The 22,759-nt window shown below is 41.4% G+C and overlaps 1 protein-coding gene across 3 annotated transcripts in view; it reads right to left on the bottom strand.

The window, feature by feature from the left end:
• Nucleotides 1-288: 288 nt before the first annotated feature.
• Nucleotides 289-22,759, bottom strand: part of PIN1 (peptidylprolyl cis/trans isomerase, NIMA-interacting 1) — a 47,975-nt gene continuing 25,504 nt past the window's right edge. For 2 of the 3 annotated variants that reach the window (XM_070935021.1, XM_070935022.1), the window contains exons 3-4: nt 9,749-9,859; nt 289-1,752 (exon numbers count right to left, since the gene is read on the bottom strand). In XM_070935021.1, the coding sequence (XP_070791122.1) occupies nt 1,643-1,752; nt 9,749-9,859 (221 nt within the window). In that variant the 3' untranslated portion in view covers nt 289-1,642. Of the gene's footprint in view, nt 1,753-9,251; nt 9,336-9,748; nt 9,860-22,759 lie in introns of all 3 variants that reach the window. The other variant, XM_070935023.1, reaches the window with a different exon arrangement.

Here is a 22,759-nt window from a genome sequence, read left to right on the forward strand (position 1 = left end):
TTTTCTCATCACCAGAACAACATGTCTTATCAAACTGAGAGGGATGAATGGGGACTAATCAGGTTTCTTTTCCTCCATCTATCCAGCAGTGCTCAAAGCACATGATTTATCAAGGAATTTGAAAGCCAGTTTATGGAGGGGCATGTCCTTGATCTGTTGATTTGGCAAGTTATGGGTTAGCACTAAAAAAACCTGAATCCTATGTTCCATTTGACTGATCAGAAAATGCATTAAAATAAAATCTGCACAACGACATTAAAAATAACAAGAAATATCACAAGATCAAACTTTGATGTTGATAGTTGGCAGGGATTTATTTTTATTTTCTTACATAAGAGAACTGGAACACTCTCTGTACATATATATACACAAAGCTTGTTTGCATCAGATCAAAAGCAGGGAACTTGGTGGAAATCGTATTGATTTTATAGAGAAAAAGCAATGCAGAAAAACCGAAAGAGTGACTTAAACCACAAATGGATCATGACCAGCTTCTGAACAAAAGAAAATAGAAAACACAAACCAAAAAACTTGGAAGCCAATAACTAAATGGCCTTTTCTCGGGATAGTATTTCAGCATCAAGAACAACACACAAGAATGATTAAGATGTAATATATCTAATGAAATTTTAGAGGGCTAAATAAATTGGGGAGGGACTGTACTGGAATAACGTAGAAGATAAATATCTGTCTGCCTAAAAAAGTCATCAGCAAGATTTAATTCAATGTGAATGCATTATGGTAATCAGCATATGGTGAATTTATACTTATATTTCTGACAGCAGAGTCCGGTGTAGGCTTAGGTGAGCACAGAGAATTCCTATCCAGACAATATCAAGTCCCTTTGCAACTTCTGAAACCCAGCCCTTGATGAAAGTTGGAAGTGAAGTCCAGTGGAATTTGCACGTTATCATAAGGAATCTGTACTCCTAAATCTACAGCAATAAAGTGAGGCGACAGGAGTGTTCTAGTTTACATCCAAAAACAATTTATCAATGATTGGCCAAATTAAGAAATGAATGACACTGAATTGTGGGTGAGAGAGATAAGAAATGGGGTGTTTTTACTTGTGAACTTAAACCAGGATATATCGTGGCAAAGGAGATTTTTATTCTACTTAGACACTGAGAGCTAAACTTTGCCACCATCAGTACGGCCCTATAATAAATAACTCTATAAGTTGGATATAGAGGGAAAGCATTGAAGCATGACCCTGTAAGTGTAGACATGTCTCCTGAATGGAAGAAACCATCAATATTAAACTCAAGCAGCTTGGGATTTCCATTTTTTATTGTTGTTAAAAACACTGTCATTGTGTCTATGCAAGATGCTACTGTCTCATTGTTTCAATTGTTTTCTGCCCCAGCTAACATGCATCAATATAGGCGGGGGAAAACATTTCTTCAACATGTCAAATAAGGTACTGAAATATGAAACAGATACATTGATGTGTGTTGCATATGCACACACTTATTGTTTATGTTTATATATTTTATATATACATATATAAACAAAAATAAACAATAAGCTAGATATGAAGTTTGTTCTGGGATAGAGAGCGTACCAATGGTTGGAATAAAGGTTCTCTTGTTCCTTTTTCCCCCATCACCCTTTCTTTTCCATGTGCATGGTGCCAAAACACTCATTCTGTACGCAGAATTATATGGATCCCTGAATCTGTGAATACCGGTCCACTCATCTCACCAGTCCTCAGCGCAAAGGAGGCATCTTCAAAAGGTTTCTGCATTTGACCTGTCAGACAGAAAACAAATTTCAAGTGAAAAGTGGAAAACTGACAGCCATATCAAGAGTATCTAGAATTAATTCCAAACATGAACATCTAGAAGTAGCAAATGTTTCCCCCATTGGTTCTAGCTAAACAGAAAAAAGCCAGAGGCAATCCTATAAAAGTAGTCCTTGATTTACACCCAATTGAATCTAAGCAAGGTAGTTAAGTGAATTTTGCTCCATTTTACGACCTCTTGTCACAGTTGTTAAGTGAATCACTACATCTGCTAAATTAGTAATACCATTGTTAAGTGAATCTGGCTTTCCCATTGACTTTGCTTGTCAGAAGCTCGAAAAAGATGATCATATGATCCCATGATACTGCCAGCTGCCAAGTATCCAAATTTTGATCATGTAACCATGGGGATGTAGTAATGGTCCTAAGTGTGAAAATAGTCATAAGTCACTTTTTTCAGTGTTGCTGTAACTTTGAATGTTTACTAAACAAATGGTTGTAAGTCGGGAACTATCTGTAGTAGCTATGAGCACACAAAAATCTGTAATATAGGATTCCATATTCGTAGACTGGACTTCTACGCGTTTATGGCCAGTCTAAATATTTGAAGACATATTAGATGATCTTACTGAAAAATATCACCCAAATATTAATTATTTCAGTGCTGGATAAATATATGCATTTTTCTTTCAGCTAGTGACCACTTTTACAGTGATAAATGTTAATTAAGGACCCAGCTTTGTGCATACATTTTCTAATATTTGGAGCTTCTTGGATTAAAATGGCAGGCTGTCCCTTCCCTGACACATTCTCCATCGACACGTTCCCTGGAGATTGTCCACCATTTGAAATGCAGAGGAGCAGAGAAAATACATCACAACCCACAAGCCCCATCAAGCTCAAATGTGATTGAGCCAATGTTAATACCTAGAGTATGTGCATGTTTTGACTGTAGAAACCTGAATCACCCTTATTGTATCTTATCTTTCTTTGCTGCTCAATTTACCCTCATGATTCAGAATCAGGATGGGTCTGCATGTGTAGAACCAAGCAGCAGGGTGGCATGCATCACTTCAATATACATATAGGGGAGTTCCACTCTCCAATGCTTTTTCCTCTATATCAGACAATCTACAAAAATAAAGTACAACAGAGAAAGGATTCTAGCCTAATCTTCTTGCTGTGCTGTGTCTAATTTCTAGCAGCAGAGATGTTACTGTAGGGTCTCTTCAAAACTTACTTAAGGTAGACCAGATTAGGAAACCAATGCCAAGTAGATCAATATTACTTTATTGTACATTATTATAGGACAGAATTTTGCAAGTCCGAATATGCTTTCCTCCTCCTTCCCTTTATCTTCACGAGAACTAGGGACTGGCTACTTATCCTAGCAAAGTATTTCTATATTCCAATCGTAAAATTGATCCTAAATATTAAGCTACAATGACAATTGGTAGGGAACATTCCCTGCTGAGTAGATATACTGTATTTTTAAATTTACCCTAATCTAGTTCTTAACTAGTGATTCAAGAAATTCAGGGGAGGGACAGGAAAGAAGTCTCTTAATGCTGGGTAATCTGATTTGGCCCCAGACTGAGTAACAAATGAGAGCAGGACAGGCTTATTGCCAGTCTGACCAAAGAACTAACAGCTATCTTGAAAATGGCTTACATTGCTGGAACCAGTTATACTTGTTTGGTGAGGCCAGATGTGGCCCCAGACTTCCTTTCTCTCCCATCTGACTATAGCAGAATCAGTCAGCTCATGACAGCCCAGAGAATGTTTTGAAATCCATAGGGGAAAACAACAGCTGGGAGAAAGACAGTTACAAAACTGCTGTGTGACCCATCAAAAAACAAATTGGATCAGTATCCAATTTACAGAGGTTCAAAGATTTACTTCTCCCTAATCAAAATATTGGATCTTTTAACTGGCATCTATTTCCCTTCAAGTCTTGAGTATCAGTGCCAAGGACAGAAAGAAAAAGAAGGGAGCCCTGGTGACTGAACGTAGCACTAAAAATTAGGACTTGCTAAGATGCCAAAATTGACCCAAGTAGAAAGGAAACTGGATAAACCTCGTGTAGGACTCTTGAATTAGAATTGTTATGTGCAGTATTGCCACTGCTATAGAAGATAAATCCAGAAAGCTTAAAGGCAGTATTCCAGATGAATCCTTGCGTTGTTGTTGTTGTTGTTGTTGTTGTTGTTGTTGCTGCTGCTATTATATGTTCTTTTTATGCTGGATACATTCCTGGTGGTTTGCGTGTCTGAGAGATTAGTGGAATTTATTATTCACTTGTGGCTTTCAATCCATCTGCAACTTTTATAATTATGACTCTAAACTTTTTTTTTTTTTTAATTTGATTTATATGCCGCCCTTCTCCGGAGACTCAGGACGGCTTACAATGCGCTAAGCAATCCTTAGTTTTGCGCTAAGCAAAACTTCTTCCAGGACTAGTCATAATGGCTTCAGCCTGCTATTTCCCCCAAAGTTTTAGCTCATAAAATGGGAAAAGGAAAAGATTTAAAGTTATAATCCTGCTGGCAATAGAATTTTATTGGGGGAAAATATCACACGTAAAATATTTCTCTTTTGAACTGAGCTTTAAAATGGAAGATATCCAAAAATGGGACATCTTTTTTTAACAAAGACCCCAAAGTTTGTGCATATGCAAATGCATGCATATGTGCGTCAGTTCAATGCTCTACATGCTACCATTGCAATCCTAGTTTTGCTCATTCTTGCACAACCACGATATGAATAGTTGACCACAACAATGTAATTCACTGCTATAGGATTTCCTTTTTTGGAAAAAAAAAATAGCAAGACTGGTTTAAAAATGCAGGATGTATTAAATTGAATCACCACCACAAAAAAGCAAGAGAGTAATTAAGTCATTCAAATAAATTACTTAAATTGTTTCTCATTTCATAACTGAGTTTATAACTATTTGTAATTAAGTATTCAATTTTTAAAAATGCACATATTTCCAGAACTGTGGATACTAATTAACAACTGTAATAAGATATGCTACTTTGCCTTAAATAATTGGTTTTCTCCATGCAGCTGTGCAGCACATGATAATTTATAACCTTCAAATAAATGTTGATTTGGATTTATTCTCAACCCAAAAGTTCTTAATTTCTGAATCAAAAAAAAAAAATCCTCTCAGTTTCTTCATCCAGAATTTATTAAAACAGAGGAAATATCAATTGCTCTTGATTTTTTAAAAGACTAAATGAGAATGTTTTTTTTTTTTACTTCTAAACATATCCAGGATTTGTAATTGTAGCAAATTACAGCTAGTAATCCCATCCATTGAGTACAAGAAGACCGAAAGTGGTTATCACGGAAGAACTACTTGTGCTCCTAGTCCCATCTAGTGGACAACAAAATTCCAGCAGCATTGCTACTGCATCGTTGAGTCTGTCTCGTCTAAACTCTCTCCTTCAGTAAGTCACCCAAGACCACAGCTGAAATGACAGTTTCTAAATGAGACCCAACTACCAGTCACTGGCAGCCTATGATTAATAGCTTTTTCATTACTTTGCAATCCAAAATGCCAATATTAGCAATCATCTTTTCTTCTGGGAAATATTTGACTTGGGGAGGAATTACTGCCTCTGAACAATAAGGCAGAATTTGTGAAGATAAACGACAATTTAAAAAATAGTATCTTCATGCAAACCAAGAACTTATTCCCAGGAAAAGAAAATAAAAGTTTCTAACCAAAGTTAGCAACTTCATTTTTTTTTCTTCCAGTTACACATAAACACTAACTATCAAGGGCAAAGTCTATTATTTTAAGAAGGAACTAAGGTCTTGGATGATAAACAGTAGCTATGCTAATTATTTCACCTGTCTTGCACATTCATGTTATATATATTGATATGAATTTATGGATTTATTTCTTTAAAATTTCTTTTTTAAAAGATCCTTGAGAGAATATTAAATATTTTTCTCTAAATTTACTCTGCTACTACTGATGGATCCTATTTGGAACCTCTATTTTGGGACTACTTGAAGACCATGTATGTTCCAAATATTTCCCATCCTTGGAATACAAACAAATATATTATTGGAAGCTCATCAAGACAAAAATCAAACCCTGCCACGAAATTGCTCGTTAATACCAATAAGGCCTTCTTCAGGTCCTCTGCAACCCACCATAACCTCCACTATACCAAAATCCCATAACATGTTGAACTGTGTGGAATATTCATATGTGATGAAGGTTACTGAACACTACCGGTATACATGTATTGAGATGCTAAAGCTTTTACAGAACTTACATGGAAAAAATGGATATGCTTTGGTGGATTGTTTAAAGTTTCATCTATCAAGTCAGTTTCCTGAGTTGGGATATATCTGCTTGTTTTAAAAATATAAGACTATGACTTCATTGTAATTAATTAAAATTAGTTAAACTCAAATGCTAAATTATGCCATTATTTTCAAGTAGCTCATTTCAACAAGATGATTACGTTGGTAGCAGATCTGGACAGAACTTACTCTGCATGGAGAGATGCCAACTGCAGAGAGAAACTATAAGGCACATATTTTTCTCTCTGCAATTTCTGACTCACCAGAGTCAGGGACTCAGGTCAACTAAACTAGCAGACTACAAAACAACTAGTATATTTTATTGTAGCTTCATGTATAATTAACATGTAGTTAAATATTTTCATTACAATTTTAAAATGTTTAAACAGTCTTTATATTATCTGCATTGTGCTCATTAGAGTATACTCTCCTAACAGCATATATATTTGAATTCAGGTTCAAGGAAGTTGCACAAAAGGATTATCTATCATTAAGTGGAACACTGTCTCATACCAGATATTTTGTGAGTAAGCCCAATGCAAGCTCTTACAATTCAGAGTCCCAGTTCAAACAATTGCTGCCTCTTGTTCTAAATGAAAACCTGTATTGTTTGATTCTCAATCTCTTCTAAATAAATTATTTTCATAGCAAATATTCAAGATGCAAACTTGAGTCTAATGATAAAGATGCCCTATCAAAGACTGAATTATTCCCTCTCAATAGCTTCTTGATTCTGCACTGGCCATTACAGCCCACACATAGTTCTCCTATTTACTTATATTGGAAGATATTTCTAGGCCATATTATCATCCCATCCCATCCTATTGCCTACAAACTGGTAACATCATGTTCTATACTCAACTTCTTGAAATTTCCAGTTTCAAAGAAAAGGAGGTTTCTAGCTTTTAAAACAAGAATCATAAAGCAGCAGCTAGTGAAGTTTAAGGCTGGATCAAGTTTGGCGAAATGGGAGAACTTCAGCACGTGAGATACAGGGTTTTTTCCTTTCTCAAATGAAGAAAACAAGCAAAATAGATGATACAAAATAAGTATGTTAGAATTAATTAGCAGTAGTTAGTAGAATTCCAGTGTTCTTGGGAAACAAGTTAACATCTCAATATATGAATCTGCTTCATGTGTATCTCTTTTCTAGAACTTTCCAGATCTCAGGCACGAAAAGGCCTTTCCCAACACCTACTAGCAGCTACTCTTGTTCGTTATCATTGAGCTTCAGCATCTTTTAATTTTCAAACAAAAAGAAATACTGTCTCATGAAAGCCAGGAGAGACAGAAACATTGCTAGGCTTTTCTATTAGCATCTTTTATTTTCAAAACAAGCAGATATATCCCACGCTTAGGAGACTGATTGATAGATTAAATCTTTTACTTTTTTTTCTATAAACTTTTTTTTCAAGCCTAGAGGATATCTGATTTCAGGATTTTAAAGACATTGGCCCAGAAATGGATGCAATTGTCCTGGGTAGCATACTTGAGGGCAAAGACAGATTATCCATAGCATTTCAAGGTGCATTATGCTGTGCCCAAGGCTAAGAAAACTAAACTAATGTGAAGGAAACAACCTTCAGGTGGTAAATTGCTTAACAAGAAAGCATCCATTAATATAAATGTACAGTAGGAACTAGAGGGAACCAATGATTCAGCTGGGCTGACAGAGCAGGCAGAAAGGTTTATCATATGCAGGATGCATGCAAACAATGCAGCATCCTCACCTATTATGGTTTAGAACATTTCAATTATTTTGACCCAAAGCAGATTCCAAGATGCATGATAGACTCAGTTTCTCAAATAATTTTTTAACAAGACACATAACATATTCAGTAACATCAAATAGTCAAAAATATAGCATATTCACAGAATATGCTTGTGTATTCACAGAATACACAAGTTTCAGAGTTGGCAGAATTTGCAATAAGTCACCCATAAGTAGATGTCACTTGATAAGGGGCACTCTATCTTGTGACAGTTGTCATAAAAAGCAGTATTTCCAAAGGGAGCTAGATCATAGTTGCGTTTAATTGTGGAATTGTTAATTTGGCCAAAATTAGGGAATGCTGTTATCATCAGCATAAAACCAAGACATTTGTCTCCTCTTAGGATCTTGAATTCTCTTCGACAACTCTAAGCAGCACAACGACCACATTTCAGCTAATTTTTTGGCCTAGGTAGAATTTTAAATAGCTCATCTTTTTTTTCCTATTCAATTATGTACGATTCTCAGAAACTGCCTTAACCTATCCCTGCAGTTTTCTTGGCAAGGTTTTTTTTAAAAGTGGTTTGCCATTGCCTGGTTCCTCCAGCTGAAAGTGAGCCCAAAGATATGTGGCTATGTGCCAGGGGTGGGTTCTAAATTTTTTTACCACCGGTTCTGTGGGCATGGCTTATTTCGTGGGTGTGGTTTGATGGTCATGTGTCAATTATTTAGGATTTAGCAGAGGTACTGGTCTACCAGGCTTTTAACTGCTTGCAGAGCTGTACCAATCTACCCATTTATTTTTTTCAGGCACTGGTCTACCCATTTATTTTTGCAGGCACTGATCTACTCATGTATTTTTGCAGACACTGGTCTACTCATTTGTTTTCTTTTAACACTGATCACCTGTAGGGCGGCCCTTTGAAGCCCCGCGACAAGAGTTTAAACAGTTTTTTTTCCCTCTAGCCATCAGCTGGGACTCAGGAGGCAGCAATAGACTGAGAATTGGGTGGGGCCAAATAAAAGGTAAGAATAACGCGGGGGGTGGGGGGAAGCGGGGGGGAGCGGGGGAGCAGAACCGGTTCGGTGATGTCATATCGTTACCACTACCGGCTCGGGAGAACCGGGCCAAATCGGGAGGAACCCACCACTGCTATTTGCCTAAGGGGAGACTAGAACTCAGTCTCCCAGTGTCGAGCCTTATGCCTTAACTGGCTCTCAGTTCACCCCTTAGAAATCTCCTATTCCTATCTAGAAAATCTCTTCCTCCCAAAAAATAATCAGACCAAAAAGCTCAGCCATAACTCTTTTAGTGATAGAGGTTTCATACTGGAAGGCCCCCTGAAGGTTGAGGGGCTGAGTTGTGGCTTCTGACTCCTCAAAAGTTGCCCATCCCAGACTTATGGACATTCTGATACTCTCTGTCCCCTCTCTACGTGTGTTGCTCTATGTACTTTCATGGGTACTCACATTTTGTGCAAGAAAAGTAGTAAAAAGTTGGTTCCCGTCAACAATATATAGTGTAATAAGGGTATATCTTCCTTAACGCATGATCTAATTAGTAAAAGGTATGTTATTATTAGGTACATAATCTGTGCAAGCTGAACACAGAGCTACTTTCATAGTATCCAGAACTTCTTCAAAAGAATGATCCCAAAATTAAGCTTCCTTGAAGCATAAAAGAGAACAGCCTACAGCAGCCCAGACAACTTTCAATGCTTGGTTTTCATTTCAAGAATTGCCCTGATAATATGGCCACTGCTATAGGTTCTGATTGTCTTGAGGGTTGTTCTATATTCAAAAGCACTGATTTACTCATTTTGCTCCTTCTTAGAATATGCTTCACAAAAAAAAACAATTATTTCATAAGGAGGAAAATTCAGTGTCCTTCCTTTTATAATCTTGATGGATTATCCCCAACCTGCTCAGAAAGCAGAACTGCAGCCACATAACATCGATTAACTCACCTCTTCCAAAAGTACCCAGATCTCCCCCTGCCTTGGCTGAGCTGCAGTCACTGAACTGTGATGCTAAGGATTCAAAATCTTCCTCCCCAGATTTAATCTTCTGGATGTAGCCTATGGAGAACAGGGAGTAAAAGAGTTGAGAATCAGAGGTCTGCTATGGAAAGAGAATATTTCTAGTTACAAAGCTAGGATTACTTACATGTTACTGTTAATCCTACATCTAGATAATTGCAGGAGTTCCTTTTCATTTTTTAGGAAGGAAAGATCCACAAAACCTTATTATTTTTTTCTACAAAAAACAGTATTTCCATATAGAAAGCTATGTATCATAAAACACAGACTTAACATTGCTTATTTTCTAGAATACTTGTTTTTTGTATATGGGAATTTGAAAGGTTGAGGGGAAGGGAAAGCATCTTATATTTGAAGTTTGAGGCTGAATCTGGATAAATTTCACTGTGGATACCAATCTCCCTTCTAAATCATTCTCTTTCTGTTGCTATACTGTATATATATTATCCTAAACTGCCTGCAACTGCAAGTTATTTATTCTTAAAATACACTATCCAAAACCTACTTCTGCTTATGTTGTTGTTTTTCCTAAAAACAAGCCCTCTCTAATGCAGTTCAATCTTCTCCTATTTCACTTTCATCCTATCTGGTTTGGTTTTTGTAGGATAACTGTATTTTTTAAAAAAACTGAAAAGCACCATATATGAAAGTTACCCATGTATGTCTAATTACTTTCCAGTAGTTTTCTATACGCAGGAATTGTCTTCTTATAGTACTTGTAGCAAACAGTATTACCATTTATTGTGCAACGGAAGACTGCCAAAATAAGTGAGCCCCCATTCACTAATTCTAGGGAGAAGTTATAATCAAGAGAAGCTCTGTTGGGCATTCTCTTTTCCCAAATACAGTCACTGTTAAACAATGTGAAAGTGAACAGATTTGATTGCCTCCCCACCAATCTTCAGTCCTTCAGTTTTGCCTGTTTGGGGGACTGAACAGGGAGTCTTTTGTATAATTAAGTTGGCTCCCTGTGCAATTTAAGACCTGGAAAATCTTACTTGCATAATGATAAATTGAGGGGGAGGGAATCTACCTGTTGTTTTGTGTTACAGCTAATTAGGTTTTATAAATATTAAATCTAAGTTCTTCCAGTTATGCTTTAAACTGTTCTCAACTTACCTTTATAGCAATGTAATTTGCCTTGATTTCATAAGAACTTTTTCTTTGATCATTCCCTTGCCTCACTCCCTGATGAACACACTTGTGTGTACTGGCATCTTGCCTCCCATATAAATAAAAGCAAACTGCTTTTCAAAAATGTCTTTTCAAAAATGATAGGTTAATTGCGGAGCAGCTATTACTAATTCTTTGGTTTTTTTAAGACTCCATATATGCCATACAGTATGTTCCTTTGGTTATTTAAAAATTGCTTATTTCCATATGGCCATTACGTTACTTGTAAAACACGTGCAAACGTATTCCATTATCTGTATCCTGTTCAAAGTGCTTAAGTGTGTTTTATAATTTTATCTTCATGCTAAGTTTGCAAACTTGGTTAGGCTGTTGAATGTCTGCAAGCAGCCAAAGGGTACTCATTGAGTCTTGAGGCTGCACTGGGATTTAAATCTAGATCTTCTGCATGCTAATAATCTAATACGTAATCCGTTTCAGTTGTTATATTCTGATACATTCTGTTTCCCCAGTGGTCACTAACAGCATTTCAAAGAACACCCAGATCCCAATGAAGAAATGTGTAACCTCTCTTTGCTACTGTTACATCAGGACAATGGTGGTCGTTTGAAGCTAAGAGAAAATATAAATGGAGACTCAAGAGAGGCTCAATAGAAATGCTGATGCTTACTTTGTATGCATCACAATTAAGGAACAGAGTCAATGCTCAGCTCAGCTCAGCTCAGCTCAACTCTACTTTACAACTATCTGCAGATGCTGTTCTTTGATATATTATGAGTTACATTTGCTAGAAACTGGGCAATTCTCCTTCTGTCCTTCAGAAGTATTGGGAATACAACTTTCAGAATTCACAGCCCGTATGACTTAATGTGGTCTGGGTACACCTGGAGAGGCTGCTCTAATCTTATCTATTTATAACAACAAAAACCTGCTTACATGGCAGCCCATTCAGGAGGAACTGTATGAGAGGGTCCAGTACTTCTTTAATGGCACTGCTTAAGCATTATTGTGTTACTTGCAAAACAATTGAGCAGATGTTACCTACAGATGTACACTGAACAAATTTATGGAAGTATACTGAAAACCAAGATCAAATGAACTATTTTCTACAAAGACTAGCTAAGCATTCAAGCAGGATTTTCCAACTGAGCACTCCAGAAATACATTTCTGATTTCTCTCCTGCAGTGAGACGTGTGTATGCAGATCAACAGCACCTGGATAGAAAGCAAATGGCACTTTGGCATTTGAACTGTCCAAGAACTGTTGTTTTGGAAGGGATGGGAGGTAGTGGGTAACTATCAATTCAGCTAAATAAAATGAGCTGCAACTCGACCCCTCTACTGCAAAAAATGAGAACTACTTAAGATTTTCTATTCTTGGATGGACTCTTTTTTCCTATGAGTATTTATATAAATACAGATTACATATTTGATGCTCCAATAAGTATACAAGATCCCGTGTATGGCCACTGTCCCATCATGTTGGTCTCCGGACAATCTGGGGTAGGCCCATGATCAATCATGGTTATGCCTGAACTCATGAGCCACCTCAGATTCCAATCCTAAAGAAGACAGACTGAAGTCCCCCAAAACTGTAAATTCCACTGCCAGCCCAGAAATTAAGTTAAGAAGCACAGGAGCTGCTGTGTAGTAGGGAGGCTGATATAACAGCAGCAATCCCAACTGATCTCTAGAATTCAACTTAATGAACAGGATCTGCCAACCTGTAGTTCAGCAACTTCGAAGCCGGTAAGAAATTCCCAGATAACAATCATCACACCCTCCATCCCGGGATCTTGGCTGATGCTACATCTGAAATCTAGCTGGGCATATCTCTGGACAAGCAATATCCCTTCTAGACCCAGCCAGCTCTCAAGTGATACATGCCAGATGGTCCACTCATTAATGGTTAAATCGCTGATGAGAGAAGCTTTATTAGACTGACCTAGAATTCAGAAGCAGGAGCTGAAAGCCAGGGCTTCTGAAGATCTACTGACAGGGTATCAGAGCTGAAATTGAGAAGCTAGAATAACCAGCCTTAACAATTGACAATGAAGATAAGAAGTGGGTAGCTTCTGCCTTTTAGAATCAATCCATCGGTAGTGAAGGAATCCGCAGTCAAGAAATACATTGTAGACTAGCACTGGATAGAGCAACCATTAAAAGATATTCAAAAGCTGTGATGTCTCTGTACATTCCATCGAATGGCAAAGTGCCTGAGAGTGGGTGGTTATGGGAGCGACATGGTGCTCCCATGTAACACCTCTCCTGCGCAAGCTGCACTGGCTCCCGGAGGTCTTCCGGGTGCGCTTCAAGGTTTTGGTTACCACCTTTAGAGTACTCCATGGCTTAGGACCTGGCTACTTACGGGACCGCCTACTACCACAAATAGCCTCCTACTGCCCGGTATGCTCTCATAGAGAGGGGCTTCTCTGGGTACCGTCAGCCAAACAGTGTCAACTGGTGGCCCCTAGGGGGAGGGCCTTCTCTGTGGGGGCACCCACTATCTGGAACAAGCTCCCCCCAGAGATACGGAGGATCCCGGATCTGCGCACTTTCCGCCGCGCTCTTAAGACCTTCCTATTCCAGCAAGCTGGCCTGGCCTAACCTTTTCCCCCTTTTCTTTTAAATTGAAAATTTTAAATCTGTTTTCAAATTATTGGGATGTTTTAAATTTGTCTCGGGCTAAATTGTTTAATCTGGTTTTATTTTTGCTTTTAAATTTTTGTATTTATGTATTTTATTTTTGTGCCTGTTCACCGCCCTGAGTACTGCGGGAGTAGGGCGGTATATAAATCTAATAAAAGAAAGAAAGAAAGAGCTGAACTGTGAGTTTGCCACTGTTAAACTGAGTGCCCATTCCTTTTTTTTTTTTTTAAAAAAATCCTCCCTTTTTCCTCCTTTCTCTGGCTAAGAACCAGAGGTGGATTTGGTGGGAGGTTGGATGGGATGAGAGTCGCAAGGGAGGGCTGGCCCTCTATGTTGGTGTGAGTGCATGTCTGGGAATTCCTCCTTTTGATGAGAGTTGGAAGAGGAATTGACCTTGTATAAAGGAAAAGACCCCCTGACTGCCGGTAGAAGCTGCAGAGGAGAGGTGCCTTTTTATGTTAGTGTGTGCAGGTGTATCATAGTAGAGTGAGGGGTTGTTACCGGATGCCCTGACCAACTCTGAGGTAATGTGTCTTGGGCTGCTCAGCTGATCCTCCCAGGCATTGGACTAGAAGACCTCCAAGATCCCTTCCAACTCTGTTGTTCTGTTCTGTTCTGTTCTGTTCTGTTCTGAAAACTGAACTGTATAGTAGCTGGTTCCTCGTCTTTGGAACTAAGGGCCTGAGATATTTATATTCTGTTATTCATTAAGCCAAGAACCTGAAGAAATGACAGTATGGGGATGGGGCTGCTGTTGGGGGACAGAGGTAGGCCAAAATATTATGATAGTGATAGGCAAGATGAGATATGGTGAGAGACAAGGAGCAGGCCACTCCAGGAGGACATAGGACTATCGTTTATAGGGGTTCCATATTCTACCTGTGGTCATTAGTTTTATCTTCTATATATTTAATCTTGGCCCCACTTTTTCACTGTGTTTCTTGACTTTTAGAATTCATAGATCCTTTGCATTTTGAGAGAGATGGGCAGTTAAAGAGATAGAAAATATAAATCAAATAAATAAATTTGTCAGCTTCGCCTGAAAAAAGATGTTCTAGAGCTGGAGGAGAGCAAAACAAAGCAATCAGAATCATTTGAGGACTAGAGCATTTGTGGACTAGAGCTTTCCTAAGAAGGAAAGTTGTAAATATTAAAGATTTTTTAGTTTGGAAAAAAGAAATATGAGGAAAACATCTTAGAAGTACAGAAAATGTGGGCAGAAAGAAGGGGGGTGTTTTCACATGCAATATTTTAACTATTTATTAAAATGAAATTCAGGACCAACGGAAGTAATGCGTAATAACATTGTAGAATTCATTGCTATCAGATGTGAGAGCCGTAAATTTACTTTGACAGAGATTATCAGGAAACACTTGAGAACATAATAGCAAACTATTTCCATTTTTCTATTTTAAAAAATGGGATGTATCATTGAAGTCATCAGGAATTGAGCTCAAGTTTAAGGAAATTTTATCTGTAATGGGAGGTGGAACATATTCAAGAGGAATTAGGTTACTGATGATCAAGTTTTGCCAAGTATTTATCTCCCTTTAAACCATCATAGCACAAATACCAATAGCTAGGGAGCAACAATGGCTGAACTATTGTCTCCTCTTCTCTTATATTCTTGAGATCTTGAATGGCTCTGATTGATCACACACGGACTCTTAGTCTGATCTACATAAACTAAAGGATATCGGAACCCTGCCAGATCACACATCCAGCCCAATCTTATTCATGAGAAGGAATAATTCCTTTTAAAGCCTATTCTTTAGCATCTTAAATTTTAAGATCCGCAGTCTTTTCCTTTATTACTATCATCTTGAGAGCCAGCAAAAACCTCAAATGGAAGGACAGAAAAGAAAGCGTCCATGGAAAAAAACTTTTTTGGGAGTCACTTTCCTGCTGCCTTGTTCTCTGACTAACTTGGCTGGAGTTCATCCATTAGAGAGATTACTTCCTCCCTCTTTGTCCCAGCTATAAAGAACATTAAAGACTCCTTTGCTTGTGATAATTAATTTCTCTGCTAGAGGTTTCAGGGCTAATTTAGTAATATTCTAAGGTCATTAATATCCATTTCTGAAATAACAGAACTACTGAGATGCTGAGAATGGACGTTGCTTACCTGAACGTCCCTTCTAGGCGCACTGCTGGAGAATCCAAAAGCGAGGGCTATTCAACAGTCTAGCAGTCAGCCATGAGTGTATGTGTCTTTAAATTTCTTGGACACGCCCCCTTTGCTCGTCAGAGGCTCAGTTTTTGTTCACGAAGAAACAGTTCAAGGAGACATGTGTAGTTCCAGATTCAGCAGCCTTACCGGGCGGGTTGGATTCTCCAGCAGCGCACCTAGAAGGGACGTTCAGGTAAGCAATGTCCATTCTCCAGTGCGCTGCTTGGAGAATCCAAAAGCGAGGGACATGCCCAAGCAAGTTTTACATAGGGAGGGCGGAAGGCTGCGCATGCGTGACCGGAGCAGAACACACAGCTTGCAGAACTCGAACGAGGCGTCAGCCGAGGCGTACGTATCAACTCTATAGTGGTGGATGAAAGTATTCAGCGACGTCCAGGTTGCTGCCTTGCAGATGTCAGCGATGTTGACCTGAGTCGCCCAAGCAGCTGTGGTGGATGCACTTTGTGTGGAATGAGGTAAGATCCTGCCAGGAACTGGCTTGTCCTGAAGCATGTACGCCTTGGAAATGCAGGCTTTCAGCCATCTCCCGATGGTGGACGAGAAGACCTTTTGTCCCATCGTCGCGGGCAGAAAAGAGATGAACAGCGCCTCCGACTTACAGAAATGCCGAGTCCTCCGAATATACCTGCGTAAGGCTCTACGGACATCTAATGTGTGCCATTGGGCCTCTCGCAGATATCTCAGGTCCGGGCAGAAGTCCGGGAAAACCAATTCCTGCTGACGGTGGTAGAGGGAATTGACTTTAGGCAGGAACGACAGATCAAGCTGAAGGACCACCCGGTTAGGGTAGAAAGTGCAGAGGTCCTCCCGTACGGATAGGGCGGCCAGCTCGGAAACACGGCGGGCCAAGTTGATCACGACCAAAAAGGCAGTCTTTAAGGTGAGAAACCGCAGGCTGACGGAGCCTAAGGGTTCGAAGGGGGGCTGTGTAAGCACGTGAAGGACCAGGGACAGGTCCCAGGTCGGGTAGCGGTGAACGACTGGAGGTCTTAGGTTCACTGCACCCCTGAGAAACCCCCGGATCCTCGTGTCATGCGAGAGAGGTAAGTCGTTCCTGGTCGAGAGGACTGTAGACAAGGCTGCCATTTGTCGACGGAGCGTGTTCGGGGCAAGCCCCTTGTCCAGTCCGTCTTGGAGAAAATCTATCACCTCAGCGACAGATGTGGAGGTAGGGTCCGTATGGGCCTGGGAGCACCAAATGCAGAATGAAGTCCAGGTTGCGTTGCAGATGCGACACGTGGAGGGACGTCGTGATGCCTGGATGGTAGAGATAGCCTTCCCTGAGATGTTGTCCCATCTCAGAAGGATCCTCTCAAACGCCAGGCAGTCAACTGCAGCCATTGGGGCTCTGGGTGCAGTATGACCCCCTGGCTGAGAGAAATCCTGTCGTCCGGAATTCGCCATGGAGGGGTGACTGAGATTCAGTAGGTCCGCGTACCAGGCCCTCCGTGGCCAGTGTGGAGCGATAAGCAGGACTTCTGCCTTCTCGCACAGGATCTTGCGGACAAGTCGTGGAATAAGCGGAATCGGGGGAAAGGCGTATAGCAGCCCAAGGCCAGGGAATTGCGAGTGCGTCGATCCCCTCCGCTTGCGGACAAGGGTGGCGAGCGAAGAACCGAGGGAGCTGGGCGTTGTCCCGACAAGCGAACAGGTCGATGACGGGGGCCCCGAAGCGGTGGGACAGCTCGCGGAAGATGTCCGGGTGAAGGCGCCATTCTGAGTTGTCTATCTGCGTTCTGCTCAACCAGTCTGCGGTGATGTTCGCCGTCCCGGAGATGTGTTGTGCCCGGAGGGAGAGGAGGTGGCACTCCGCCCAAGTCAGCAACCGGGATGCCTCTTCCATCAGCGGTTTTGAGTGGGTGCCCCCTTCATGGCTCACGTGTGCCATCGTTGTCACGTTGTCCATCCGGACCAGCACATGGTGACCCTCCACCGATGACTGGAACTGGAGGAGAGTGAGGCGAACCGCACGAAGTTCCAGCCAGTTGATCTCGTTCTGGCGATCCGCTGGCGACCAACTGCCCTGAGCAACTTGGGAATGCATGTGAGCGCCCCAGCCGGTCAGGCTGGCATCGGTCGTTATCGTGAGACGATGCGGTTCCAAGAAGGTGCAGCCCTTTGTTAGAGCCGACGAAGTCCACCAGCGAAGAGACCCGCGAACCTCTGTCGGGAGGGATACCCGAGCCGTGGAATTGCTGCGGCGGGAACGCTGGTACGGGAGCATGAACCATTGAAGCTGGCGACCATGAAAATCCGCCCACGGGACAATGGAGATGCATGAAATCATCTTCCCGAGAAGACGAGACAGGAGCAAGAGAGGGACGGACTGGAGCGAGAGAATTTGACGAATCAATGTCTGGATGTTACGGCACCGGTCCGGGGACAGCCCCTTGCTGGATTCTATAACGGAGCCCAGGTGTAAGATCCTGGTAGTGGGGCACAAGTGGCTCTTTGTCAGGTTCAAGGAGAAGCCGTGGTGCTGAAGGCAGTGGCCAGATCCCGTGCAGCTTGGGTCTGTGTGGACGACAAGATGAGCACATCGTCCAAATAACAAAGTACTCTGATTGGCATCTGCCGAAGATGTGCAGCTACGGCCGACAGGAGCTTTGTAAAGGTCCTGGGTGCGGATGAAAGTCCAAAAGGCATCATGAGGTCGCCGCCTTGACCGCCGAGGCCACCGCGTTGTGTGTCTTGCGGACTGGAGTTCTGCCTCCCGGTCCTCTGTCCGAAGGCCGTTGGCAATGTCGTGAGACAGGAGCGTGGCAGACAAAGTCAAGTTCGCTACAGGCGTATCCACTGTTGGTAATGCCAAGAGGTCCTGGAGAGACGGGGCTGAACAGTATAACTTACAGTCAAGATTGGTAGGTGCCGGCAAGTAGGACGGCAGGTTCCAGGAACGTTGCACAACTTCCGTGAAAAGTTCAGGACATGGAATGTAGGTTTGTTCCGTTTTAGGAATGTTAAACAGAGTATCGTGCGGTTCCAACGTTGTTGGCGGATCGGAGAGACCCTCTGAGGTGGCCAAATGAGTAGATGACGTTGCCTTGTGCAATAAGGATTTAAATAGAGACGGTCGGAATAGACCAGTAAACACCAGCCTGTTGGGAAGGAGGTCATCATCATCGGAAAAACTCCATGTCCCTTTGGGCCTCCTCATCCTCCAAAGAGGAATCCTCAGCTTGAGCAGAGTCCAACTGAGACGAGCAGCAGTCTGCCTGATCATCATAGTGAAAGACTTGAGGAGCCAGAGGAGGCGGCGGCGGCGGTGAAGGTGGCGGCAGCGGCGGAGGGGGTGCAGCCATTGAAACCGGTCTGTACAAATTAGGTTGGTGTGCGCTAGCAGCCAAAGTCCTGGATATAGTTTGAGAAATGAGATTCTCTATGTTACATGCTAACATGACATGTGAAGGACCCCGCGGGCAGAGCCCCGCGGCCGTGGGTGTTTAAGTAGCCTCCGGAGGAGGGCACTGAGCAGGAGGCCGTGTACGAGACAAATCCACCGGAACTGCTATGCCGTGCGAGAGGGCAGCGGGAGAATTCACCACTGCGGGCATTGGAGAAGAACCAGTCACAAGAGAGTGACCTTGGCACCCAGAAGGTATGATCCCTGAAGGGGGGGGCAGAAACCCCTACAGGGCCGGCAGCTGAAATGATTGCAGGCGAGGCCGTTGACTGAGCCTGTCGCTGAGCCCGATCAAATTGTCGCTCGAGCGCCTTATGACGTCTGTCGGCATCCTTGGCGGCAGCCGATAAGGCTGTGCGGCTCCTCGTTGAAACAGCCAGAGCTGTGGCAGACTCGTGCGTATCCTGCTTTTTTGGCTTTTTCTTTGCAGGGCCCGGGGAAGATGGAGCCTCAGAAGGTCCAGGGCTGTGCTCCAAGTCGGAAGAAAGCTCACAGTCATCCATGCTGAGAAGTGCTGAAGACATGAGTAGAAAAAAAGGTAAGCAGGTGCTTGGCACAAATGAGAAAAAATACATGTCCTATGGAATTGATGTTTTCCATATTCCCTTTGCTTATTATTTTATTTTATTTATTTTATATTATTATTAATATTTTTCCCTTTTTTTTAAATTATGTCATTAATTTATTCTTATTTCCAGAAGGTTGCTTGGGGGTAGCGGCTCCCCCACTTCTTTCCTTGCGCAGTCTGTCTCAGAGCTGTGCCAGAAGAAAAAAGAAAAAACACCAGCTAGGCAAGCAGCAATCGTATATAAAGGTGGGCTGCATTGATTACTCCAATATAGGAAACACCAGAAGGACTGTAACTTGCAGACAGCCTTCCAACAGCAGAGGGCGCCAGAGTGGCTGCTTAATCATTGCCACCGACTACTGGCCCTTAACACACGCTGACTATTCCCTTTCAGCTATCTCTTAAGTGCTGGTGATTAATTACAGAAGCCCCAGCTGCAATTGCAGACCTGTAAGGGCAAGAAACAGCGCAGGGAAGCTCTCTGCGCAGCTGCGGTGCTGTTGCCGGGCAGAACTGCAATAGGAATGCAGTCTGCGCTTGCTCAGCCTTTTCCCGGGCAAAAACCAATCAGGAGGCTTACTGCGCCTGCGCAAGCTGTTGCCGGGCAGAAAATGGACAAAAAAAAGCGGAAAGCGTGCTCCGACATAATGGCGGCCTCTGAAACCCCAGGGAAACGAGTGAGTAGGAAGAGTGTGCCACTGAGAGCAGGGCAGGGACTCTAAAGCGACAAAAAGGGCTCCAAAGGGATACGAGTATGCCGCTGAGAGCAGGGCAGGGACTCAATAGCCGCCCCAACAATCACAACGGGAAAATTAAACTAGAAGTTCCCTGGCAAGGCAGGGCTTCTTATCTATTTGTAAATATATATGGCCAGACAGGGTGTAGGCCAGAAGACTCACCCAGCAGTCGCCAAAGAGAAGCAATATAAAGGGAAAACTCCCTTTATTTCCAAACCAATTCGAAAGTGCCAAATCGAAATCCAACTCAAAATCAAGTCCAAGGTCAGAATAGAAGAATCCAAAAGCGAAGAATTTATTCAAGGTCTAGACACCAGAGATGAGTAAAACAAGTCTGATTAGCTGACTGAGTGAATAAAAACTGAGCCTCTGACGAGCAAAGGGGGCGTCCAAGAAATTTAGACACATACACTCAGGGCTGACTGCTAGACTGTTGAATAACCCTTGCTTTTGGATTCTCCAAGCAGTGCGCTGGAGAACATTGTCTTCAACACCTTATTTCCTGCTGCATGCAGGTTTTGGGATACCTTGGACTTCTGCCTGGATCCAAATTGAATTTATCTAACATTAAACTATCCTCAGGCTATATAACTCAAGGAAAAGGGGAATAAGTAATAATTTGGGGAAGAGGGAGAATGAGACAAATTCATAATTCAGTATTAAACCACTTGATTTCATTTCTTTCCCTCTAACAAAAAAAAAAAATAATAATAAAAACTGATGGAGTAGAGAACAAAAAATAGCAATATTTGCAAGTTCAGGCCTGCTGTCTTTTAAATGTTCTAGCTCCATAGAAAAGCTTTCAGACTTAAATCTAGCTGCTTTATGAAAAACCTTCGTGACGCACATACAGTAGTGGCCAAAATTGTGAAAACCTTTTGGGAAAATTATATTTTTTTGGTTTATATTTTTGAGGTTTGATGGCTAATAGCATAACTTTTGGGGGGAGTAGTACCATAAAATTATATATCAATGGAAAGATAATTTAATCAAGAATGTAATGCTTTCCAACTTTTGCTTGAGAAATAAAAGTGGCTTTTTTCGTGGAATTCTAGATTTTAGGCCAAATTCCTATAGTCTGCGCCAAACAGTCCTTGCACTCATCTTCACATTGCATTGCACCATTTCATCTTGTATACGACCAGATGATTTTCTTCTGTCATGTAGGCACAGTCTCTTAATTCTTCTAACTTAGAAATGCCACCTTTGGTTAAGTTTCCACCAATTTTTCTTCTAATTTCTTTATAACTGTAGCTTGTTCATTTAATAATACTATTTTACATTGCTTTCTGGGTGACCAGTCAATTCTTTGCACCGTTATTTTAATTTTATTATGTTTTACAAGCTCACTAAATGAAAGAACACAAAAAAACCCAACCAACTTGATAGCGATCACATAACACACTAATGTCCTCGTCTCAGCTTCTATACATGACATCATAACTGAATCCTACTGTGATCTGATTGGCTCATTACCAAAACAAGATGACACCTGGTTGGCTTTCTAAATAATCGTGCTCATTGACTACAATCAGATAAAGGAAAGCTACCTGGTATCAACCTAAGCAAGTTGTGCTTCCTTTTTCTGGATATTTGGCTTTAAGTTTTCATAGAATACAGATAATTGAACAAACTTTGTTGCATTACATTCTTGATTAAATTATCTTTCCACTGATATATAATTTTATGGTACTACTCCAAAAAAAGTGGCGTTATTAGCCATCAAACCTCAAAAATACACTTTTCCCAAAAGGTTTCCACAATTTTGGCCACTACTGTAGCTTTGTTTCTAAACATTTTGTACCTGTTTGACAAAACTAGCGATATAAATGGATCAATGTATCTGTTAAATGAAGGACAGTCCTCAGTTTACTACTATAATTGGTGTCAAAATCATTTGTGTGATTGTGATGGTCATTAAATGGGTTGGGGGGTGCCTCAGGGGATTGGGGAGGTTCTGGAGGCCTTGTGCTGCTCCCTACCAGACCCTGAATGCCTCAGCCAGCTACAGGGCCAACCACCTTGTGCAAAACTGCTGCAGGTTGAGAGGTCTCAGCTGGCTACAGAGCCCAACCGTGCATATAAATTGCTCCACTTACCTCTCATACCCAGCCGATGCAAGGTACAGCCTTCCTACAGAGGTCAGCTTGTGCAATTCTACAAGTTAAGTACCATTCTCTATAGGCTTCCCAGATGTGGTGGTAGGGAGAACATTTCTCCTCCCACAGGAGGAGGAGTTTTGCTTTGTGAATGAAAGGAA

Source organism: Pituophis catenifer, unplaced genomic scaffold, assembly GCF_029215685.1.
Source record: "Pituophis catenifer annectens isolate HBS135680 unplaced genomic scaffold, rPitCat1.0.hap2 SCAF_2, whole genome shotgun sequence".
Classification (NCBI taxonomy): Eukaryota; Metazoa; Chordata; class Lepidosauria; order Squamata; family Colubridae; genus Pituophis; species Pituophis catenifer.